The sequence below is a fragment of the Ostrinia nubilalis genome, chromosome 7, assembly GCF_963855985.1.
Source record: "Ostrinia nubilalis chromosome 7, ilOstNubi1.1, whole genome shotgun sequence".
Classification (NCBI taxonomy): domain Eukaryota; kingdom Metazoa; phylum Arthropoda; class Insecta; order Lepidoptera; family Crambidae; genus Ostrinia; species Ostrinia nubilalis.
In genome coordinates this window covers 11,623,946-11,646,460 of record NC_087094.1, presented here as the reverse complement: position 1 = coordinate 11,646,460, position 22,515 = coordinate 11,623,946, and the positions used below count along the sequence as shown (strand labels likewise).

At 37.7% G+C, this 22,515-nt stretch overlaps 2 protein-coding genes across 2 annotated transcripts in view; one reads left to right on the top strand and one right to left on the bottom strand.

The window, feature by feature from the left end:
- The window catches only part of LOC135073326 (sorting nexin-25), a 60,982-nt gene that overhangs the window by 23,373 nt on the left and 15,094 nt on the right, over nt 1-22,515 (top strand). The window lies entirely within an intron of this gene.
- LOC135073446 (low-density lipoprotein receptor-related protein 4) lies at nt 1,310-18,414 on the bottom strand. The gene is made up of 34 exons (XM_063967628.1): nt 18,360-18,414; nt 17,755-17,949; nt 17,354-17,466; nt 16,621-16,825; nt 16,149-16,275; nt 12,684-12,793; nt 12,221-12,380; nt 11,887-12,037; nt 11,466-11,785; nt 11,206-11,392; nt 10,971-11,121; nt 10,659-10,868; nt 10,379-10,560; nt 10,099-10,262; nt 9,877-10,014; nt 9,692-9,797; nt 9,415-9,565; nt 9,177-9,338; nt 8,881-9,096; nt 8,609-8,798; nt 8,313-8,403; nt 8,050-8,212; nt 7,828-7,961; nt 7,630-7,717; nt 7,441-7,546; nt 7,013-7,316; nt 6,601-6,929; nt 6,372-6,495; nt 6,174-6,268; nt 5,852-6,095; nt 5,509-5,767; nt 5,187-5,381; nt 4,756-4,940; nt 1,310-4,204 (listed from the first exon to the last, which is right to left on the bottom strand). Exons 1-34 carry the CDS (start codon nt 18,412-18,414, stop codon nt 4,070-4,072), a joined length of 5,745 nt encoding a protein of 1,914 aa, XP_063823698.1. The 3' UTR covers nt 1,310-4,069.

Sequence of the window (22,515 nt, the reverse complement as noted above, 5' to 3'; positions counted from 1 at the left end):
TATGATGTAATAAAGATTTCAGAGTAAATTAAATATAACATTGGTTTATAGTCATAATGCTTTATTTCATCGATCTGTTAAAAGGAACTTTCGTTTTGCTTCAGTAGAAAATAATTCAATTCATAATATAAAATCAATAATACTTTACATAAAAAGTTTATGAGTTCAACAAATAATAATTTGCATTGTGACCGGTTACACCGTTGACTCCCGTCCTAACTCTACCTTAGATTAAAACACCCTGTGAAACGTTATGCACGTCCAATTCGTGTTTGAGACGTTATTAATTCACAAATAAACAAAAAATTCAAAGTTCAACAAACAAGGTGTTCATTCCATTACTCTAATAATTATTCTTAACGGTAGACGTCAGAAACAATGTAGGCTTTGATAGTAAATTCAAGCGTTATTTTTAAATCTAGTTAATTTACTAAAGAATTCTGATATGAAATGCATGTTAGTGGCGTCCCTACGCATAGGCAGGTAGGTGCAACAGTCGAAATGAAATAAATAAAGGACATCATCCATTTTGGTCCAAAATCAAAAGTGCCGGCCAAAAAATAAAAGTGCTGTATTCTGATAGAATACGTCCGCCTTAGCATTTATTACTATGGCACCAAAGCTGTAGCACCACTGTGCATCGTAGTATTTGAGCTCTAAAAATATATGAAACGACTGACTTTGATCTCAAATACTACGATGCACAGTGGTGCTACAGCTTTGGTGTCATAGTAACAAATACTAAGGCGGACGTATTCTGTCAGAATACAGCACTTTTTTTTTTAGTGGCCGACATTTTTGATTTTGAACAAAAAATGTATGAATCGTCGATGAATTTTAGATCTCAAATACTCGACACACAGTGGTGCTACAGCTTTGGTGCCATAGTAACAAATGCTAAGGCGGACGTATTCTGTCAGAAGACAGCACTTTTTGTTATTGGCCGACACTTTTGATTTTGAACAAAAAATGTATGAATCGTCGATGAATTTTAGATCTCAAATACTCGACGCATAGTGGTGCTACAGCTTTGGTGCCATAGTAACAAATGCTAAGGCGGACGTATTCTGTCTGAACACAGCACTTTTTTTTTTATTGGCCGACACTTTTGATTTTGAACAAAAAATGTATGAATAATCGATGACTTTTAGATCTCAAATACTCGACGCACAGTGGAGCTACGGCTTTGGTGCCATAGTAACAAATGCTAAGGCAGACGTATTCTGTCAGAATACAGCACTTTTTTTTGTTGGCCGGCACTTTTGATTTTGGACCAAAAATATATGAAACGTGGATGATGTCCTTTAAACGCATCACGTAACGAGTGTCCCTTTAAAAGCACATATTTTAACCCCTGTCCTTATTTTATATAAGTATGTTAATGTAAGGCGAATTTAATATATTTTTTCTGTCTGGTAGAGTTCTTAAAGAATTATTTGCAATAACAGATAACAATGGTAAACATTAAATGCCGCCGTTATATCAAAGAAAGTAAGACTGGTTTCAAAACATGTGCCGTTCAAGGAATGCCCTTTATAAATAAACTATTATTTACAATGCAATATCATTTGTTTGACAAAAAACGTCATAATTAAAACTAACTATTTACATTGATATTTTATTGTCACCATAATAATCCTGGTGAATTACTTCTAAAAGTGAATTCGTTATTATTTATACCGAAATTAAATTTGGCAATTTAAAGATATAAAAATTAAATTAACTTAAAAGTCTTTCGTTTTCCTGATTCCTCCATAGTTCGAGCTTTCGAAAAATGAGTATTATATGAAGTTTGGGATTTCACCACAGGGTATTCCTCGAAATATTTGCGTGGTCACAAAACGATCCCAAACTTCAGTACGTCTATAAAAATCTATATATTACATAATTAAATTTGAGCTGCGGCGACGCCTCCCGTGAGCCGCGGCGAGGCGTGCGTCCAGCACAAATGGTGTACAAAAATAATAAATATCATGTATATATCGTTTTACACATATCCTTCCTCTCATATACAAACACACGCTCAATGTTTTTGATAATTTTTATTTTTTTGTACTGCGGTATCATGCTAAAGTTGCATTGTCTAACAATGTCCGAAAATGAGATAGTCATTTTATGACATCTGCAAATACAAAAGATATAACTAAATTAAAATCGAGTTACTACCATTTAGCATGCCACCGTAGTTATAAAATTTGAGTTCTTACCACTAATTCTTTTTATTAGTATTATTTATGGAATGAGATACAACGAATATGGAGTAAGTACATTATTTGCTTGTAGACATCTATTTACACACAAGATGTTTTCTTTAATTTCCTATAATTTCTAAACGTATTTATCTATTTCTATAAACTATAACAATAGGTAACCATTTCGGTATTATACTGTAGTATTATAATATGTCTTATTTATAATAAAACATATGTTATTGTTATAAGATGTGGTATGTAATTATTTATTATGAAATTAACTGTAGAGAAACGCACTTGAAAATTTAAATGAATAATGTCTAACATCTTATTACGAGCTAGTTCTTAATACTTGTTATTCTACGTACAGTAACTCCAAATCATAGACATATTGAAACGATCCATCCACAAGAGAATAAATTGTATTCATTTATTTACTAACAATGTGATCTTAAAATATCTACGTATCCTTTTGGACATTTCCAAATCTGAAATTGACGATTTTATAATAGATCGATCCCAAGGAGAAACACAATGAAAGCAAACTGAAGTCCCGTCATCGTCCTCGTTTCATTGATAGGCCGCATTCAGACGGCGATTGTTTCCTCGTATACTTCAAACGAGACTTCATCGAATAGTACACTCGATATAATCGATTAGTACATATCGATAACATTTCCATTTATCACGAAATAATACCATTCAATTCATTAAATGCTAAGCTACATGATAAATAATATCAATTAAATTATTATAAATGACTTCAACGTCACTGTATCTATAATAATGCGGTTTACAAATAGATTTTAGGTTTTTGTATGTATCTTAAATAATAAATATGAAAACAGTTTTACGCATCGGTTAAACCTTTGTTTAAATACCTGTCTTGATTTAAATTGTCTTTTAAAGTACTTAAAACTTTTTTCACGGACAAATACCTAGGTAAATACAATCGCAATTGCAATTAGTTTCTCGTGTGCAGAAATTCGATAAAAATATTTGCACATAAAGCCTTTTGATGACACCAACGAATGTTGAGTTTCGTAGCCTCCGTAAATGCGGAGTCGTAGGCTACGCAGCTACGAAATCTCGTAGACGATTACACGATTCGTAGCACTTATAATTTCGTAGGTTGAGAGAAAAGCCAAGTTACGTCCTGTTGATTAGTCAAGTCATGTGGTTACCTATAAAGGTAGATAACTATTTTTAAATTAGTATTTAGTGTCACAGTAGAGCCACACCTATTGAGCTTGCGTGGTGAGCTCAGTTTTCGTTAGCTTGAGCATTTTGTAGCGAAATCGTTTGGTTGGTGATTGCAGACAAATCATTACGAATCTCGATATGAGTTGCAGAATGTTTAGTAATGGTTCCTACACACTACAAACTCGTGACTCGCCGCAAAGTTATAATTCATTTTCCTTTTTTTTAATCATGTTATTATGAACTGATCAATCATACAGTTGAACATCAGGGCATTAGCATTTCCAATTATAGGAACCATTAGGAAAACCGTAGTATCATTACGTGAAGCGACCGTTTTCACATGTAAATCTATGTAGTATGATCTATGTCAAAAAATGTTCTTAATTTTACCCGTGGTCTCATAATAAAGACATTTTTAATATTTAGGGCAATGTTCACCAACTACAGCTGTTTAAAGTTATCGTGAATCAGTTTATCAATCAATCGTTTAACAACAATAGTTTAACAAATCAATTGAGTACTGGACTTTAAACACAAATTAGATGAATTACTACTTTTGAAAGATGGAGTTAGTGCAAACGGTCGCGTTTACGCAATCGGTCGTCGAGGGTTTACATCGAGAACCCTCGGAAAGCCTCTGCCAACTCAATGTCGAGCTTCGTATTGAGCTCGTCTCATGCGAACGGGTGCAGTGTGACCGGTTCGAAGTCGTCGTGTGTGGACGGGCGCGGCGGCTGCCGGTGCGGCGGTGGTGGAGGAGCAGGCAGCAGGCTCGTGCCTTCAGGGATGTAGACGTTGGTTACGCGCTCCTAGAGATAGAGATTTATTGGTTAGTTTCATGTCCTTAGTCCAGGAGATTCTTTTATTCACAGGGAAAAAGAGGCTTACGTCAAACTTCATTTTATGCCAACAAAGTTGTTATCCCAACTAAAGACTTCGCTAGCAGCAATTTGTATAAGTATCTAAAGCTATTAAAGCTTAGTCATTTCATTTGGTAATTTTACAATTTTGGGCCTCTGTCGACTAAATAACAGTGTTACAGACTCAACAGTCAGTCATTAAATAGAGAGAAGTGTCTCTTTCCTGCCCATATCTTGGCTTGGCAGTCATCTTGAAACTGCACCAAGTATTCCAGAAGGTCTACTCAATGAGGGTTTTCGCGATTGAAAAATCCGCCAGATGGCAATACGTAGACGGGAGGTCCAAATACTGCATGATTGGTTATTTTTGACATGACATTGACAAATATGTCAAAATCCACCAATCATGCCGCATTTGGACCTTGCGTCTACGTATTGCCATCTGGCGGATTTTTCATTCGCGAAAATCCTCATTGAAATAGGTTTATTATAATTCTTACCTGACTTTTGTCGTATTTGAATATTCCTTGGAACCGGTTGGACCTGCGCTCCAGTGGCTCGCCGGAGCCAGAAGCGGAGCTGCTACCGGTCGCGCAGTTATAGTTCGGGTTGTGGAACGAGATGTGGCCGGCCGACTCGCGGTAGGTCTCCTTCAGCTCCTCTCCTCGCTCTTTGTTGATCTTCACTGGAAGGTATACTAGGTAAATTAGCATTGCAATCATGACTGAAAACACCATTCAGCCAGAGCCTGATTCCTATTTTTTGCTGTCCTTTTTTTGTATCTATAGGCATTATGTTTTCAACCAAACAGTTACGATCGGAAAAGATAAGAGGTATCGGAAAGATCTTTCTTTTGTTTTCCGAATCAGATGTAAGAAATAGTGATTATAAGAATCTTAAAAGATGTCAAATAACATCGCTTTCTACTTACCGCAAACAAACGCGATAATAACCACGGCGATGATGATACAGATCAGGATTGCGACCACGATCAGAATCGCGCTGACGCTGGTCTCTGGCACCACTGTAGGTGGCATGAAGAACGTATCTTCGGAGTCAATGTCCCGGTAGTCGTAATACGGAGGGTAGTGCGCAGGCATCTGACCTTCGATCCGCGACTTGGGCACTGCAATATAATAACTTAATGTAACTTTATAAACATAGGTACAGTGGACAGCACATTCAAAAAGGCTTGAAGACATGGACAAATATTTCAATGCATGACAAATTACGTAAGGACTTGTAATCTTTACCTGTAGAGCAAGGCTTCGAGTCGGCTTCATCTGGACAAGCACAGATGTAGTCGTGAGCTCTAAACAAGCATAGATGCGAGCAGCCGCCGTTGTCTTCCTTGCAAGGGTTCCATCCATGCTGCCTCTCAGCCGACACCGCTCTGATCTCCATGGTCATATCCAAATCTTGTCTTATCACTGTCACGTTTTTGCCTGTCCTCTTGTCGGCTCTCATTACTGATTTTTTGAACCAATCCGTCCAGTAAATGTAGTCGTTAAACTGGAAATAATCGATATTGATTAGAAATATTCAAGCAAATATTTTTATAGACAGTCTAAAGACAACAAACAATTTCTGTCATACCTGAGTCATCCCAAATGCATTTTTCGCTTCAGGAACTAACTGCACCCTATGGTTGCCGTTCAGGTCAGAAGTGTCAATCCTATCTTTTAAAGCATCAGTCCAGTATAATCTCCGCTCCTTGTAATCTATCGTAATGCCGTTTGGAAATCCTAGATCTTGGTTGATAATAATCTTTCTCTGACTTCCATCTAGATATGCCCTTTCAATGCTAGGAGTCTCTCCCCAGTCGCTCCAGTAAAGATATCTGTTTAAAAAATTGTATTTTAATTCACGTAAGTCATAGATAACAGGATAACTGTACTTTTGTACTCGTATAACTTACCCCTTAGCTGGGAACAAAGCTAGTGCCCGAGGTTCCTTGAGCCCAGTAATTAAAGTTTTCCGTGATGATCCATCCAACCTTGCCACTTCAATAACCTATGAAATTATAACATAATTCAAAGTTTATTATAAGTTTAGGTAAGTCTTTGTGGTTTCAAAAAAGTTTATAGTCAAAAGTTGAATTTTTAAATGAAAATACCTTATAATTATTGTCAGACCAGTAAAGGTTGTTGGCAATCCAATCAACGCTCAAGCCGTTGGGTGTATTGAGCCTGCCTTTAACTATAATCTTACTTCGGCTCATGTCATGCATATCGATGGTGCTGAAAACATTAAATTATTATTAATGGAATAAAATAAGTTAACTTCAATTAATACTATACCTAACTAGTGTACAAAGATTCTAGAAATAAATAAAGTTGACCAACCTAACGCAATTCCTGTTGATATCGGTGTAGAACAGTAATTTGTATTCCCAGTGGAAATCAACAGCGATGGTATTATCAGCTTCCTTTATTGGCAGATTGACATCCCAATGCTCCGGCGTATCTAGCGAGATCATTGCAAGACTTCCTCTTGTAGCAAAGAACAGGTAGTTTTCGGGATATTGCCTACATTTCTTTGGATTGGGGTCCGTTTGATTTTCGAATAATAAACCCGTGGGACAAGCACACGAGAATCCTTTGGGTGATCGAAGACACAGATGGGAGCATCCTCCATTGTTTGTGCCACAAGCATCATTTAGCACTCGTTCTCCCTGTATCATAAAAAGACATGTTAAAGTAATTATACACAAACATGACAAAACCCATGTGCGTCATTATTTTGCACGAAACTTACCTGAATAGCTCGTATATCCATCAGGCCCTCTAGATTCTCTCTTATGATAATTCCATCTTTGGCATTCGCTTTATCGGCTCTATGTAGAGCTTTAGTCTTCCAATCAGTCCAGTAAATGTGTTGTCCAACAATAACAATGCCGTAAGGATAGGGTACTTTGCTCAAGATTACGCGTCTGTCGTTGCCTTCGAAGTCGGAGCTCTCTATCGTTAGGATTTTAGCATCGTTCCAGTAGAGGCGACCTTCAATGTTGTCAATGGCTAAGCCGTTGGGCCATTTGATGTTATTATCGACGATGATGCGTCTAAAAAAGAAGTTTATTCATTGCAACATAGATTAATTAGAATTGAACAAATACCTGTGTTGGTCTATGAAGTCTAAAGTCTACATAAGATGAGAAGTATTTACGAATAATGTTTAAATCTTACCGGTTTTTCCCATCCATGTCAGCTCTTTCAATTTTGGCTGATTGTCCCCAATCAGACCAAAACATGAAGCCCTCCTCATAGTGTAACGCTATAGCCCTAGGTGAGTCTGTAAAATGCAAAAATTCATATGTAGACTATTCAATTTATCTTTCTCAGTTTAACATTTTTAAACAAAACGTCCAAAGTTACCTAGACCGGTCCATATCAGAAGCTTCCTATTGTTGCCGTTTAACTCTGCTACCTCGATGCTGTTACGGCCACCGTCAGTCCAATAGATCTGTAGAGAAAATTGATAAATGTAGCGCACTATTCAACGTTTCGTTTACAATACAGCACTAATCACAATTTAAATAACGAATAAATAATGTAACGAGCAATACGACGAACCTTGCGTCCAGCCGAGTCAATGACAATGCCGTCCACTGTATGAAGACCTTTCCCTACTACGGTCTCATTGTTGTAGCCTTCTCTATGAGCCCGCTTGATCATTCTTTCTCCAGTATCAGTCCAATAAACGAGGCCTGAAAAAGCGTTATAATGTATTAATTCCTGTTTCAAATAATGATAAAAAGTAGCTCTTTAACTAGAAAAATTAAATGGTCGACATACCGGTTCGTTGATCCACATCCACTCCAAGTGCATTCTTTAATGGTGGTAGCGGAAGAACAACATCAACCAAATACGGCACATCTAAGGACACAATACGAATGTCCACACGGTGAGCAAAAATTAAGTAGTTTACAGGTCCGTTTAAACAAGTTTTTCCATTCCCCTGCAAATAAAAAATATATTAATTTAGATAAGTTAATATTTTCAGCATATTCGCAACAGTTATTTGTTTGTATCTTAGTAGTATATGATGCAAAGCTTACAGTGAGTTTGATTCCAATCGGGCAGGCGCAAGTGTAACCTCCTGGTTTTAAGAGACAGAGATGTGAACATCCACCATTGTTTTTACCGCATCTGTAAAAAGTAAATTAATTTTTATAATTTCAATAGTGTTAGTTGCCATTATCAAAACTTTTCTTCTTTATTTGCCCTGCTATTGCCAATATCCCAAATTCATATAACCCAAAGGCCTTTAAAGTATGAATGATTAGGCTACTGGGAAATTTTGCTTCATTTAAATCGCAAATACTGTAATGTAACATTAGATTTAAAAAGTTACCTGTTGACTCCTTCAATCCTGTCCTTGTGGAAGACTCGTACATCCATCAGACCTGCAACTCCCGAACCTAAAGTTCGCCTGTTTTTGCCGGTATATTTGTTAGCAGCCTGGATCGACTGTGTATCCCAGTCTGTCCAAAAAACTTCGTCACCATGTAAGTCCAAGCCAAACGGATGAGGCAAATGTTGACCTAGAATGAAAATAAGACAGCTGTAACCACTGTGTATCTAAAATGACTAACACTTTTGTATCGTTTATGTTAATTCACTTACCAATCAAAATGGTCCTTCCAGTACCATCAAGATTCGCATATTCAATAGTGCGGTTGCCCCCGTCCGTCCAATAGATGCGGTTGCTTCCAAGATCTAAAGCTAGTCCATTAGGCCACGTCATCTCCCCAAATATCAACTTTTGACGGTTCCCTCCATCCATGTCTGCACGTTCAATACATGGTGTAGTTCCCCAGTCGGACCAATACATGACTCCACCTGGAAAATTAACTTCAATATTAGTTTATCTTATCAATTTACCATAAGTATCTACTGTTGAGTTGGCGCTAGTTTAATACCTTTAGGGTCGACTACAATATCTCTAGGTTTGTCTATGTTCTCCCATGCAAGCAAGGCTCTCATGGATCCATTGGAATTTGCTGCCTCAATCCTGTTAGTGCCGGCATCGGTCCAGTATATTTTATCAGTTATCCAATCATAGGCAAGACCGGCCGGTGATACTGAAATTCATAAAAAAAACGAATTGATGTCTTGTTTTTTTTATACTGTGTTATGTTAACTGTAAGAAAAACTTACTCAGGTTGGAGCCGACTATCACAGTCTGGTGGGATCCATTCAAATAGGCGCGGTTGATAGTGTCCTTCTCCACGTCCGTCCAAAATATTGAATTAGTGTTATGATCCCAATCCAATGCCACTGCTGACTTTATGTTGTCCACGGGAATTACCTGATAGGCCAATATTATTTAGATTTACATTATTATGATGTTTCGCATGTAATTAATAGAACTATTTAAACTGAAATATATTACGTATGTAGTATCAAAATAAACCGTCTTGTTCCAATAACTTACCATGTCCAAAGAGTCAGTTTGTTTTCTCGGATTTAATTGTTTCAGTCTTATGTCCTTTCGTCGTGCATAAAGTAATAATTTTTCTGGTGTTTCTTCACATGTTCGACTGAAATAAAATAAAATAAATTATCAATTTACGTCACCATCATGTCTTACCAAATGTTTCTTCAAATTATGTAACTTACCCATCAGGGTTTAGATTAAATCCGACCGGACAACGGCAGGTCCGATCGTTGCTGTTTGGAAGGCAAAGGTGAGAACAACCACCATTGTTAGGGCCGCAGCGGTTCTTATAGGTCTTTAGCTGCCTCAGGGGGTGATAACTACAAGCAAAATACGGTGTTACGTAATTATGAATGTTCCAGCCACCTAACTTTAATAAAACTGTAGTTCTGTGATGTATTTACCTGTGTATATCCATAGGAACATTTAGGCCGGCATGCACAGTTTGGATACCCATTCCCGTCTCCTTATTAATAGTTGATATGCTTTTAGTATGCCAATCAGTCCAGTAAATGGCATCTTCGAATAGCGTTATTGCAAATGGATGAGGTAGACCTTTGTTAGTAATCTGTAAAAAAAATCAAATTAATGTTATGCAGAACTCCACAATAAGAACATAAACAGAAATTTGATTGATTTGATTGATTGATAAGTATTAAAATCTTGTCTGAAAATTTTGCGTACCCTTTTTCTGTCTCGCCCGTCGAAAGTAGCTCTTTCAATAACATGATGCTTAGCATCAGCCCAGTAAATCTTTGACTCAGTGTAATCTATCGTTAGGCCGTTGGGCCAAAATATCCTGTTTACTATGACGCTCTTCCGACGACTTCCATCCATATCTGCTCGCTCTATTTTTGGGTTGGGACCTATTTATAGAAATAAAAATATATAAGTAGATTATTGGATATAAAAAGATGATTCACAATTGCTCCAAAAATATAATCAGATTTGTTTGAAATTTTACCCCAATCGGTCCAAAATACTAAAGCGTCTCCTGGATGGACAGCAATAGCTCGAGGCTTGTCCAAGTCATTGGCTGCAAGCACAGCTCTTTGAGTACCATTCAGAGTTGCTACCTCCACCCGCCTAGTGCCAGAATCGGTCCAAAAGAGCAAATCGTGTATCCAGTCGACGGCAACACCACCAGGCGTTTCTAAGCCCCATTTTATGACATCTGGAAAAACAATGAAATTATCATGAATTTTTGGTCGATATGTAGATGCGCCAAAATTAAAATAAGTCCTTGATTTATTTCAGCTGAACATGTGATAATTACCTTTCATAGTACCATTAGCGTCAGCTACGCGAATAACCCTCAAGTTGTTTTCTGACCAGAATATTAGCTTTTTCTCGTAGTGGTAATCAAGAGCAACTGCATTATGTAGACCTTTGACCACCGACATGTAGTTATCGCCAGTCAACCACACCTACAAAACATTATCAAATTATACTCGTATCAATGCAGTAAGTTCAGAAATAAGATGGTTATTTTTCAGTGGTGAAAAACAAACCTGTCGTATTCCTATACGGTTAGAGAACAGCAACGAAGGGGATTCCCCAGTAGGCTTGCAGGATCGTCCATCAGGTCGTAATATATAGCCCGTCATACAGCCACATTGGAAACTGCCTACAGTATTGGAGCATGTTTGCGAGCACACTGGATCTTGCTCGTACATGCACTCGTCGATATCACGGCAACTGCAAGATAACGGTTTTTTAAACACTACTAAGATGATTTATAATAAGCTTTTTTTGGATGCTTAATGCTTACCTATAACCATCATCAGCTAACAGGAATCCTAAAGGACAAGCGCAGGCCAGTAGACCATCGAACGTAGTAATGCAATCCCTTTCGCATTTGTCATCTTGGGTACACTTCCTTTTCGTTGGACATTTCTCCTCATCATCGCCCCGTGGGCAATCCTTCATGCCGTCACATACATGCTTTCTATTTACGCAGTTTCTAAAAGCGTTGCTGAGCAGATGTTCTTGAGTCTTGCACATGTACTGGTCTTCTTCGCAAAACACTTGGCAGTTCATCTCATCTTCGCCGTTGGTGCAATCACGAACTCCATCACATAACCAGGTTTTCTGTAAAATTTAAGATATTGTTAGAATACCTCAAAACGTTATAGGTAGCCTTTTGGTAAGTAGCTTAAGGTAGGTACGTATTTGAAACTCCCGATACTTACCAAAATGCATCGCCGATCCGTGCAAGTGTACTCCTCAGCGGTACAGTTCCTCATAACATGGGGCTCGCAGTTCAGCTCGTCACCCCCATCAGCGCAGTCCCTTTCGGAGTCGCAGCGCCAACGTTCAGGGATACATTTGCCGTCGCTACATCTGTTGACAATAGAAAATTTAAAGATTGTTGAGGTCAAATTGCAATGAATGACTGATGATGCACAGGCTTTTACAGTGTTATTGTTCTATATTGTGAAGAGGGCTGCTTCTCATATGCTCGTTAGAAGACTACCACTGAAAAGTTTGCTTGTTTAGGGTTTCTTAAAAGATCAATGAACATACTTGAACTCCCCCGCGTTACAGCTCCCCGGCATCATGGGGCAGGAGTCTTCATCAGTCCAGTCACCGCAGTCGTTGTCGCCGTCACACTGGAACTCTTTGCGGATGCACTTCTTGTTGTCGCATTGGAACTCGCTCTCACCACAACGGAGGAGGTCCACTTCTGTCAATGGAAGAGCATTATATTTTAGTATCATGGAATTTTCGTATAAAAGACTTAGTTCGTGTAGGTATCTTCACATTTGGACATTCGTGTTATTAATGTTGTAAATAATAAAAATTACAATTGTGATTAGGTATAATCCTTTTGATTAGGTAATGCTCAGACAGAAGATATCTTTTATCTCGTATACTTACCTTGTCTGTAACTTTGAAACACAGGTGGATTGGGTATCCTCCTTTCTTTTATTTTAAGTTTAAATATTCGGTGCTGCTAAATAATTATATTACGCACGAGATAACGAACCACGGCAATCTGCCTCATCGGAGCTGTCAGGGCAGTCGGCTTCCTTGTCGCACTTCCAGTGCTTGGCGATGCACTCGCCCATAGCGCACATGAATTGGTTGTCACGGCACCTGCGAAGTAAACTACTTACAGTTAGCAAAAAAAAGAAAGTAAAAGCTTAATATAATACGGATTGAAATAACAAAGTATGTTCTATCTATACTCGTTGTTTATCAAACTTATTTTTCTTAGGTTATATGAATAACATCAAATTGTTAGTTCGGTCCCAATCTTTCCAATGGCGGCGTAATTACGCACAAAGTACCTATAAACATTCATTGCCAACGTTAATCATATCGATGATTTTGTTCTATAATGAGCCCGCCTACGGGAACGGGATATATCGGGCGCCCTCTGGCTGCGCGTAGGCGCGTCGCCATGGCAACCGCCCGCCTCCACCCCGCCCGAGCCGCCTTGCAACATCGTATTGATCTACCGACCATTACAAGCAACCCGATGTACGCCAATTACAGAAAAATAATGCCCGTGACGACGAAAACTAGCGAAATCGAGAATAGCAAAAAGTCGTTTTTGTTTCCAAAAATACCATGACAAATTCGAAAGAAATCGTAAGTCTCCAGAAACTTAAGAAAACTGAGAAATTATGTAGGTAATTGAAATCGTGAAAGTTTCACCTTTCTATAATAAAACAACGATAAAATCTTTAGTCTGATTTAATTATAGGCTCATTAAGTTGGCTGTCTATTTAAGTTAGCTTCTAAAATATGAACCTGAAAATATTATTAACTAACACGTAAAAATAACTCTGTTTCTTCAAAAGTCGTAATTGTTGAGACGTCACACCTCTCAGTTTCAGGATTTGTGATCACTATTGTTCTTTTATTGTTTCATTAATTAACCCTCGCTGTACGAAGCTGTTTAATTTACTTTTAAATTGTAAGTAAATACTTATACTTTGTTAAATAAAAACGGTTGTCATAATTAAAGGCACTAATTAAAAATTATACATAGGAAACTGATTCCTAAATTACAAGAACAACGGAAATTGTGTCTTTTTGTTTTTTTATGATAAAAATGTTATAATACATATTTTCAGCTCAGAGCATTTCTTAAACCTAATTAGCATACGTAAATAAATCAATAATAAATATTAAATTCCACCTAAAAAATGTTGAATGAAAATTTTATCACTTTGTATATTGGGGTGTGTCATACCCCACCTGGTACGGGACGTAACTTTTAGTCACCTCGTACACGGAGGGTTAATAACCCCATCACCAAAAAGTTTATTGGCATACAGACTTAGCTGAAGAAAATGCATGAATTACTTATCGCAATTCATTTCTCAACTCAACTCAACTCTCAACATTTATACCAGTGGTATTTATTTTTAATTTTTAAAAATCAGTTTAGATCGAGAAGTGTCTTAGTTGTTCCACCCTCATTCTTAACTACGTAATCAATTTAACTTGATGGCCTTAGGTAAATCAAATCGTTGTACTCGTATTATAGAAGCCTTCCAAACTTCTGCAAAAGCTATCATTATTTCAGTCTCGCATAAAAAAGAATAAATTGAAGTCTTGAGCATATTAACATTCTGTTTTCGTAGCGAAGATCTCTAAGCGTGCTATTTTTGAAACCCAAAGAGCCAATATAGAGAATCAATTCATAGATTATTATGCCGCCCACGGTGCAACAACCCTCATTTTTACTCCAGAGATGACGTCATCAGCTTTAAGATAGCTACTTTAGTGATGTCATTCCACTAGCACTTGGGTTGTGGCTTAAATACAGTATAAATGAGTACTTATTACTAATAAAAATAACACGCGCATTGAAAAAACCTAATTTAAAGTGACGTTTAGTAAGGAATCAACATCAATGTAACTTTTTAGAATAATATGTTTAAAAGGATACTTAACTACATCTTTGATACACCATCTAATATCGTTACAATAGTCAGTATAGTGTACTTTGAAGCGTCATCAGAGGCGCTAGTTTCACGAAATATAGCCCAACGGTTACGTTACCAATTTTATTAATTGGTGCACTGCAAATGAGCATACGAGTTCATTATTGTTTGGTGAATTTAATTGGCCTTAATTGAATGCAACGCTGAAATGTTTTAGTGATAGTAATAGTTTTGTTTACTTGACAATATTTTTAATTCAAATTGCAGTCATTTAGCTTAATAAAATTAACCTTTTCGCCAAAAATGTATATCCAAGAATGATAAAAAGATAAACTAACATCAAAATACCGACATGACATCAATACTCTTATAGCCATTAGTAAAATACTTACAATATTAGCATTATTTTTGTTTGTGTCCAAATTATATGATTGTGTAGGAACCCAATCAATAAACATTGTGAATAGGGCGATAACAACATGTTTATTTATAAGCGGAGGTCGTCTTGAATTAATGTTAGCCTTGATATACAGGGTGGAACTGATGTGCCGGTTACGTTGCGGTAGGACAGGCTACGCTGGATTAAATGGAATTAACAATCCGATCATTAGTCCAAATTCCAACTCTATTCCAAGATTCCAAATTCTTAGACCAATTTAAAGTTAGAAAATTAAAAAACTGATAAATGACATGTTTCAGAAAAGTCGAGGGATGGTATAATTGTTACTCAACTAGTTATTCAGCTAGAATGGAGATATAAAACTAAAAATAGATGTCTAGCTTGGCCAACCCGAAAGTATTTTTAGACATAACTATAATTGCGTATTTATAGAGAACAACCCACTCTATTATCAACCTACATTAAAGTTTGTTATAAAACAAGATCTCGTCATAATATCTGCAAAACCTACACCTGTTGATGTCAAGTGGTATATTTTTATCATTTTGCTTGTAAATGTAAAACATTGAACAGAACAGAACACAAGGTGGACCGACGACATCATAAAGGTAGCAGGGAAGCGCTGGTCGCAGGCCGCTACCAATCGATCAACATGGAAAGCATTGGGGGAGTCCTATGTTCAGCAGTGGACGTCCTATGGCTGAAATGATGATGATGATGAACATAATAGTTTCTGATACGAAGATTTCGTTTGAAAACTTTTGGATTTAATTGTGATAGATAGAACACACTTTATTGTACCTTTACACCATACAAGACAAAAATAATACTCGTAAAAAGAAAGAAGCATACAAAATATACAAACAATAGATGAACGTGGCTATGATTTGATATGATTAACGTTAGTTTGGGCACATTACTCGTATCTATCCGTTGATTATTATGTTGTTGTATTCGTTAGAAAAACACTTGAGAGCGGTAGGTCATTGCAATAATTGTATTAAGTATACTTAGTCATTGTTTGTGCAATGTTTCTGCTCTGAACAGTGCAACTAAAAAGCGGGCTTAGAGCATTTGTGCACTAAAATAGCTCCTATAGGATGAATATGACCACAGTCTATCCCAGTTATAGAAGGATAGAGCTATTACTCACTGGCCCTTGGTGCAGTTGGTTTCGTCAGAGTTGTCGCGACAGTCGTTGTCGCCGTCGCAGACCCAGTCCTTGTGGATGCACAGTCCGTTCCCGCACAAGAACTGCTCTTCGGTACAGTTCTCAGCTCCTGTGTTATTTGCATATTTTAGGATTTTTGATACATTTTATCATATTAGGTATCTCACCTTCGTGCTAGATTTGGAGAAAAATAAACATTGACAATTTCTATTCATTTGTAATTATTACTTAAAGAAACACTGTTTCAAGACATTCAAATATTGATGAGTCGCGGATGTATACCAAAATATTTCAATGTCAACCCCCAAATCATCAGTATCTCTAGATGTCCAGAGGTAAATTAAGGCCCAACCCGCAATCCTAAGTCATGGGACCACCACCGGGTTCAGGTGAACCCGGACCCGAATCTGCGACTTGCCACAGCCTCTCATAAACATGCCTGATCTATTCTTACCGCAATGAGTCTCGTCGGAGAAGTCGCCACAGTCGTTGTCCCCATCACAGAGCCAGTCCAGCGCGATGCACACGTTGGTGGTGTGGCAGATGGTGCGGTTCTCGTGCTCGTCGCACGAGCGCGCGCAGCCGGCCTCGTCCTCGGCCTCCGCGCACTCCGCCACGCCGTCGCAACGCTTCTCCATAGGGATGCACGTGCACGATATCTACAACAAAATATTAAGCTATTGTGGCCACTCATTCGCCACCATTCCCCATTTAAATCCTTTCAGCTTTTGTTGATCGTTACCCAAGTTTAGGACGATGAAAACCTATGAAGTCATAATCGCTTTTCGTTGTTCTTTGTTTTGTAACAAAGTGGATATTATTTCAGAACATTTACTGCGTTTAATTATGTACCTAACTTGTCGTACAATTTATTTTGAGTCACATACATAAACAACATTAATATGTCCGCCTTATGTACACACGGCCACAGTGTTAACTATCCTTTTCCGTTTTTGCTCTCGCTCTCATCAAATGGTCTTTGTGATAGAACGAGACGACATGTCCGGCAATGGGCAGTTAACACTGTTGCCGATAGTACAGTGTTATGTGCATTAAGTTCACAATAAATATATTTATCATTGAAAGTTTCCCTTGAGTTTCCTTTGATTTCTATGGTTTCATTTTATTCGTTCAGAGTCGTCAAATGGATCTATTATTTCGTAACATTATCGTAATCTTTGACTCACTTGACACGAAAAATGTTGGCTGAGACAAGGCTGGTTGCAGCCGCCATCGTCGTCGTTGCCGTCCATTCCTTCAGCGACTACGTCGAAGGGATGTTTCTCGAAAAGTGGATGAGCTGAGAACAAAAACTTAACTTAATGCATGTCCAAAAATTAGAGGAAAGAAAAGAAAGTTATGTACAGAAAGAAAGGAAAACAGTTGTGTGACAGTGCTGAATAGCATAGGTTTTTATTAATGTCCAAAAATGTAGACAGTTAATAATTTCTGGTCCATTGTCTTTACTTTTTAGTGGACTTGTTAGGTACAGAATAATTTTAGGGCCTGATAGAAGTAGTTTAATAAGTGGAAGAAGGTAGGTACTTACTTATTACCTAGGTAGCATAGGTATATTAGAGGTACTTACGATTCCACGGTTCAACTCGCGTATACGGGCTGTGGGGCCGGAACACCGGGGGGCCCTGCATAGAGATGGGGCCGTTGCCCATTGCTGGCGGCTGGTACGGCGGCACGCGGCCCATCACGGACCTGGGGTCCGCCGGCCCCACCGTGCTGTTGGCGGGACGGCTGGCCCCCACCGGGAATGGGTCGTCCGCAAGCACTGTAGAAAAAAAACTAGCTATAACAACGAATTTAACATTGCAATCCTCTTTTTTAACCACAAGGGGAAAGCTCATGGCTTCTATCTCACCTAATGAAACTGCAAAAAGGAACAAATGAGGTTAACGATTTCAAGACTGTAATTTATCTTATTTCTTTTTAACCACCTGCATGGGGAAAGCTATTTTCCTGCATCTCATCTGATGGAAAGTTTTGTTTTGCTTTATCTTCTTCGTTATCTAAATTGGCTAAATGTGGGTCAAACTTAGATCGGGATTTCCTCCATTTCCCACCACTTCCAAAACTTGACTAGACTAGATTATTATGAAAAACCGAAAATCTTCTCGAAAACTTCCCATCTCTTTCAAAAGACAGTTTGTCGTAAAACAACGAATGAGATGAAACACTTACCACATATCCAAAAGAAGGCTAGAGAGATGACGTATACAGCGAGTGGCGCAGGCATCGTGGAGGCGCTCGAGCGCAGCAGTAGCAGCAGCATCGCCTAGGTGACCTGCGCAGCCGGCGCCCGGGCACTCACTCGCGCCCGCTGGCTCATGGTTCGCCGGCAGAACACTCGGCGCGGTATCTAAACGAACGTAAACAATATTATCATCAGCCCAAGCGAACATACACAAATACAGTTAATTAGTATACAGTACGTTTGTCATACTAAAGTCAATTAATGAGTTTCTAAATATTATATTTGAGAACTACTTATGTTTGGATAAATCGACAGTCTCTGTGGTGAACCCAACCCTTACACATCGGTACTATTATAGTTAGATAATTCGATGTTCCGTGGCATTCAATATTACATTTTATTGTAACACTACCTATTAAGTACCTAAATAAGCATTAAGTTCAGGCTATACGAGAAACAAACATCACAATTTAGACCGTTGAAAATAACCCGGAAAATGTGAAAATCCTTGGGGGAGGCTTTTGTCCAGCAGTGTAGTATTTATTTATAGGTAATGGTATATAATAAAATCGTCAATAGATAAAACCAAAATATAGCAACTTGCTAAAACTATTAAATTATGTTATCAGTTCACTAAAGCATATTTAGTAGGTATGTGATTGTAAGTGATAAAACCTTTCATATGTTCGTACTACACAGTTCCTGCTACGTCGAGTTGAGATTACTTTTTATTAGGTATTCTATGTCGAAACGACAAAACGAAAATGTTAATGGCGGCGCAGCTTCGCGCGGAATGAATAACAAAACACTGATATAGATTTCATATAAAACAGTATGAATGAAGTAGAACTGGCCGTGGTACTTATATTAGAAAACGGAATACCTACCTAAGAAGATTCATGAAATTTTCACTTACCTACACACAGCACTACCGTAATCGTTAGAAAAATCGGTTGTTGCACTTCGATCACCTAGTTATTTCACTTTGATCATCTCCAGATCGTCACTTGTCACCACTTATTTATTGTTCTGTTTTAATTAAAGAACCGTGTTGCAAATTAAGGGCGAGCTTTTTAAGCAGCCATGTTGGTTATACCCCTGGTAGCGCCTGCGCGGTATAGGCGACTCTTACTAGCTACTTGTTGATCCCATTTTCATTCACTACGCAGCGCGCCGCGCATTCTACGCAGTTAGAGTTTGCAGTTGGAGACCTTGCTGAATTTATTTTTATCGTCCAATTCTTTCAGAAGCCCCTAACGAACATTCGGGTAGTTGTCACAGAATTAGCATCGTTAAGTCAACACCCACGTTCGTCCTTGCTCAAATAATAGCTAGAACCATTTACAATGTATAGAGAATATCTGAGCTAGTTCCGACCGAGTTATCGCGCACTATAAATATCACCGCTATGAACAGAGGTACAGATTGTGCTGTTAGAAGCCTGTAGGTCCCGCCTAAGGATTTTCGCGATTCGCCGCAACCCTAGGGATTCTTTCACCGGCTTCCAACCAACCAGCGCTTTAATCCATATTGCTACTTATTACACATACAACCAAACTAACTATGTTTGCATGGAAATAGACCGAAATATCCGTTTGGAATGCATTGATAGTAGGTAATAAGAGCTATAGCTTTCAACGTATCAACGTAAATATTAGGTTATGCCTCAATGAAATTAAGTACTTCCGTATATATTTAAAGATTTTTAACGTTCAATCTTAATACGAAAGGTATTCAAAATTTTTAAACATTGTTATTTTTACTATCTGTCCCTGCACAACAAATCTGAAAAATGTTGTAAGTTGTGAAAAGCTATACTATGATTTTCACTTCTGTTACATTTTAAATTAATTGATCATGAATATCATTGATCAGGAACAGCTGTTTAACGAAAAATAATAACACGTAAGTATTAAAATATAAAACGTAACTCTTAATTAAATAACACGAATGTGCTGATGCCAAATTATTTGCAGACTAGCCCTAAAGCTTTCTATCGTCGTCGGCTCTGTCTAAAAAGGCTTTATCGGCACTAACTAAGAAGACATCTTCAATAACATGAAACATCGAAAAATATTACTTTTGTCATTGACTTAGTACATAATGTATTAATTATACTTTCATTGCCTAAATGTGACGTGTTATTCATTATTATCTAACCATTAATGACGCAGTTGTGGACTTACTTAAGCGTGGTTAGTTTTTGTTCATTCTTAGACAATATTTCTTTCTCTTTCTTTTAAATACTTTTGTGCTAATATCGCTATATTATGGTTAAAGTTCGTTATATTTTCCTGAAATAATGTATAATATGTACTATTTATATTACGATAGGTAATTCATGTTACGTACGTAATAGGTAGTTTTATTACCGAAAGAAAAAGCTTTGTGTTTTTATAGTTGGACCTAAATGTGTCTCGGTTCTCTTAAGGCGGTTCGTAAAAATGTTATTTATTGTAACAATATTTAGCAAAGTATGAAAGTCAAGCAATCAATACGGGTTCGGACTGCGCGGCGAGTTGCGCCCACGGCCGCCGCCCGCCCCCGCGCCGTGCTGTAACTCTACACCTTCAGCCGCCCACGGGTTTCGTGATCATACATTTTTTGCTTACTTCTACAGCTCATCCATTGATTGATTAGCTAACCAAAAATTTATCACACAATTAACATTTAGAGTGCTAAATGTAATTGTAAACAAATGTAAGATAAAGCTCTACCCGTGACGTTTCACATACAAGTACACTCCAAATCCCATACCTTACTCCAAAGCGAAAAGCATGGTCCAGTTGGCGCACTGAAATTCTCTCCAACACAACACTGAGTCTTGTCCAACAAAACTGCACAGAGAACCAGGTTGTTGTTAGTGGCGGCTCGAAAGCCGCCGTATCCGCCGTGCGACTCAAGCGGTACTAGGAAGGCTGCGAAGCTCGCTCGGCCGCCCGCACCCCGCGCAGCCGCCGCCTCATCGATGAATGGAGCGACGCGGCCGCCCCAGCCTTGCTCCTATATAAATCCCTTTCAACACTCTCCTACATTTATTGTATCGGTGACTCTGAATAACGCCCGATGAAAATAGATGTAGTGATTATAAATATAGTTCGATTCTTTATAAGAGTAGAGTCGTAAATTAATTTTACGTTAATTATTTCAATGTTTCGTTGGACCTTCTTGATTTCTATGAATTAGGACCCAATTTAGAGCTTGTATGAAATTTCAATGTTAACTCTACATTTCTATAATATTCCCGAAATGACTAGTTACCGTTGTATTTTTAATACTTCTCTATTGAAAGGTAGCAATCATTTAGTCTAATATTCACTAATATAGATTTTGATAATGCGTCAAATAGATACGGTGTGACCATAGATAGATTAATACCGCATGTTATAAAACAAAAAAAAAATATTCAATTGTTTTTATTATTAACATTCCATAGCGACATCTTACGAAAAAGGTTGCGTTCTCTATCTGTTAGTTTTCAGAGGTTCGGTTGCAAGTAATTTTGCCAGACATAAATTGACTTGGAGGCAAACTGAGATAGATGGCGAAAATCACGTTAAGCATCGCTGAAACCTCAGGCTCGAGCTTTTACAAAAGCCTCGGAGGGATAATTTCGCTTTGCGGACAGATGGCGCTACGATATGAGGAACTTCCGCTTTCTTAAGTTATTCTACGTAAAGGGATGCACTGTTCACCAGAAATCTTTTGTAGCTATGTAGTTGCAGTTATGTAGGTAGGTATATCAAAATATTGGGTCGCGGAATTCTGTGGGATAATAATTTTGAACTTTTCTATCCATTTAATATTTCGTATATTATTATACATGTTATACGAGTAGAACCTTATGATTGTCGAATGTCTCAAAATATTTACTGGCTTTCAGGATAAGGTTTTAAGTAAAACAAAATTTTGATAATAAACTTTATTTTTACAACTTTCTTTCGTAATATAATTAAACTATTGGCTTGCAATCTTCTCTATTATAAACATCAATTCAACTACGTGTTATCATCACTTATGCTATACGTTCATTCTATAAAGATTGATCGATATTTACAACGATTAAACATCTATAGTTCTTCATTTATAAAATAAATGGTTGAAACATTTCACCAACATATTGATTGATATTCCGCATTCTTG

What these genes read in the sequence shown, in the direction of transcription:
- LOC135073446 (XM_063967628.1), bottom strand. Translation starts at nt 18,414, where the DNA reads ATGCCTGCGCCACTCGCTGTATACGTCATCTCTCTAGCCTTCTTTTGG. An exon ending in TGTAACGCGGGGGAGTTCAA is followed by an intron (nt 12,038 to 12,220) that starts GTATGTTCATTG and finishes TATTGTCAACAG; the next exon opens with ATGTAGCGACGGCAAATGTA. An exon ending in AGGATTGAAGGAGTCAACAG is followed by an intron (nt 8,404 to 8,608) that starts GTAACTTTTTAA and finishes TACTTTTTACAG; the next exon opens with ATGCGGTAAAAACAATGGTG.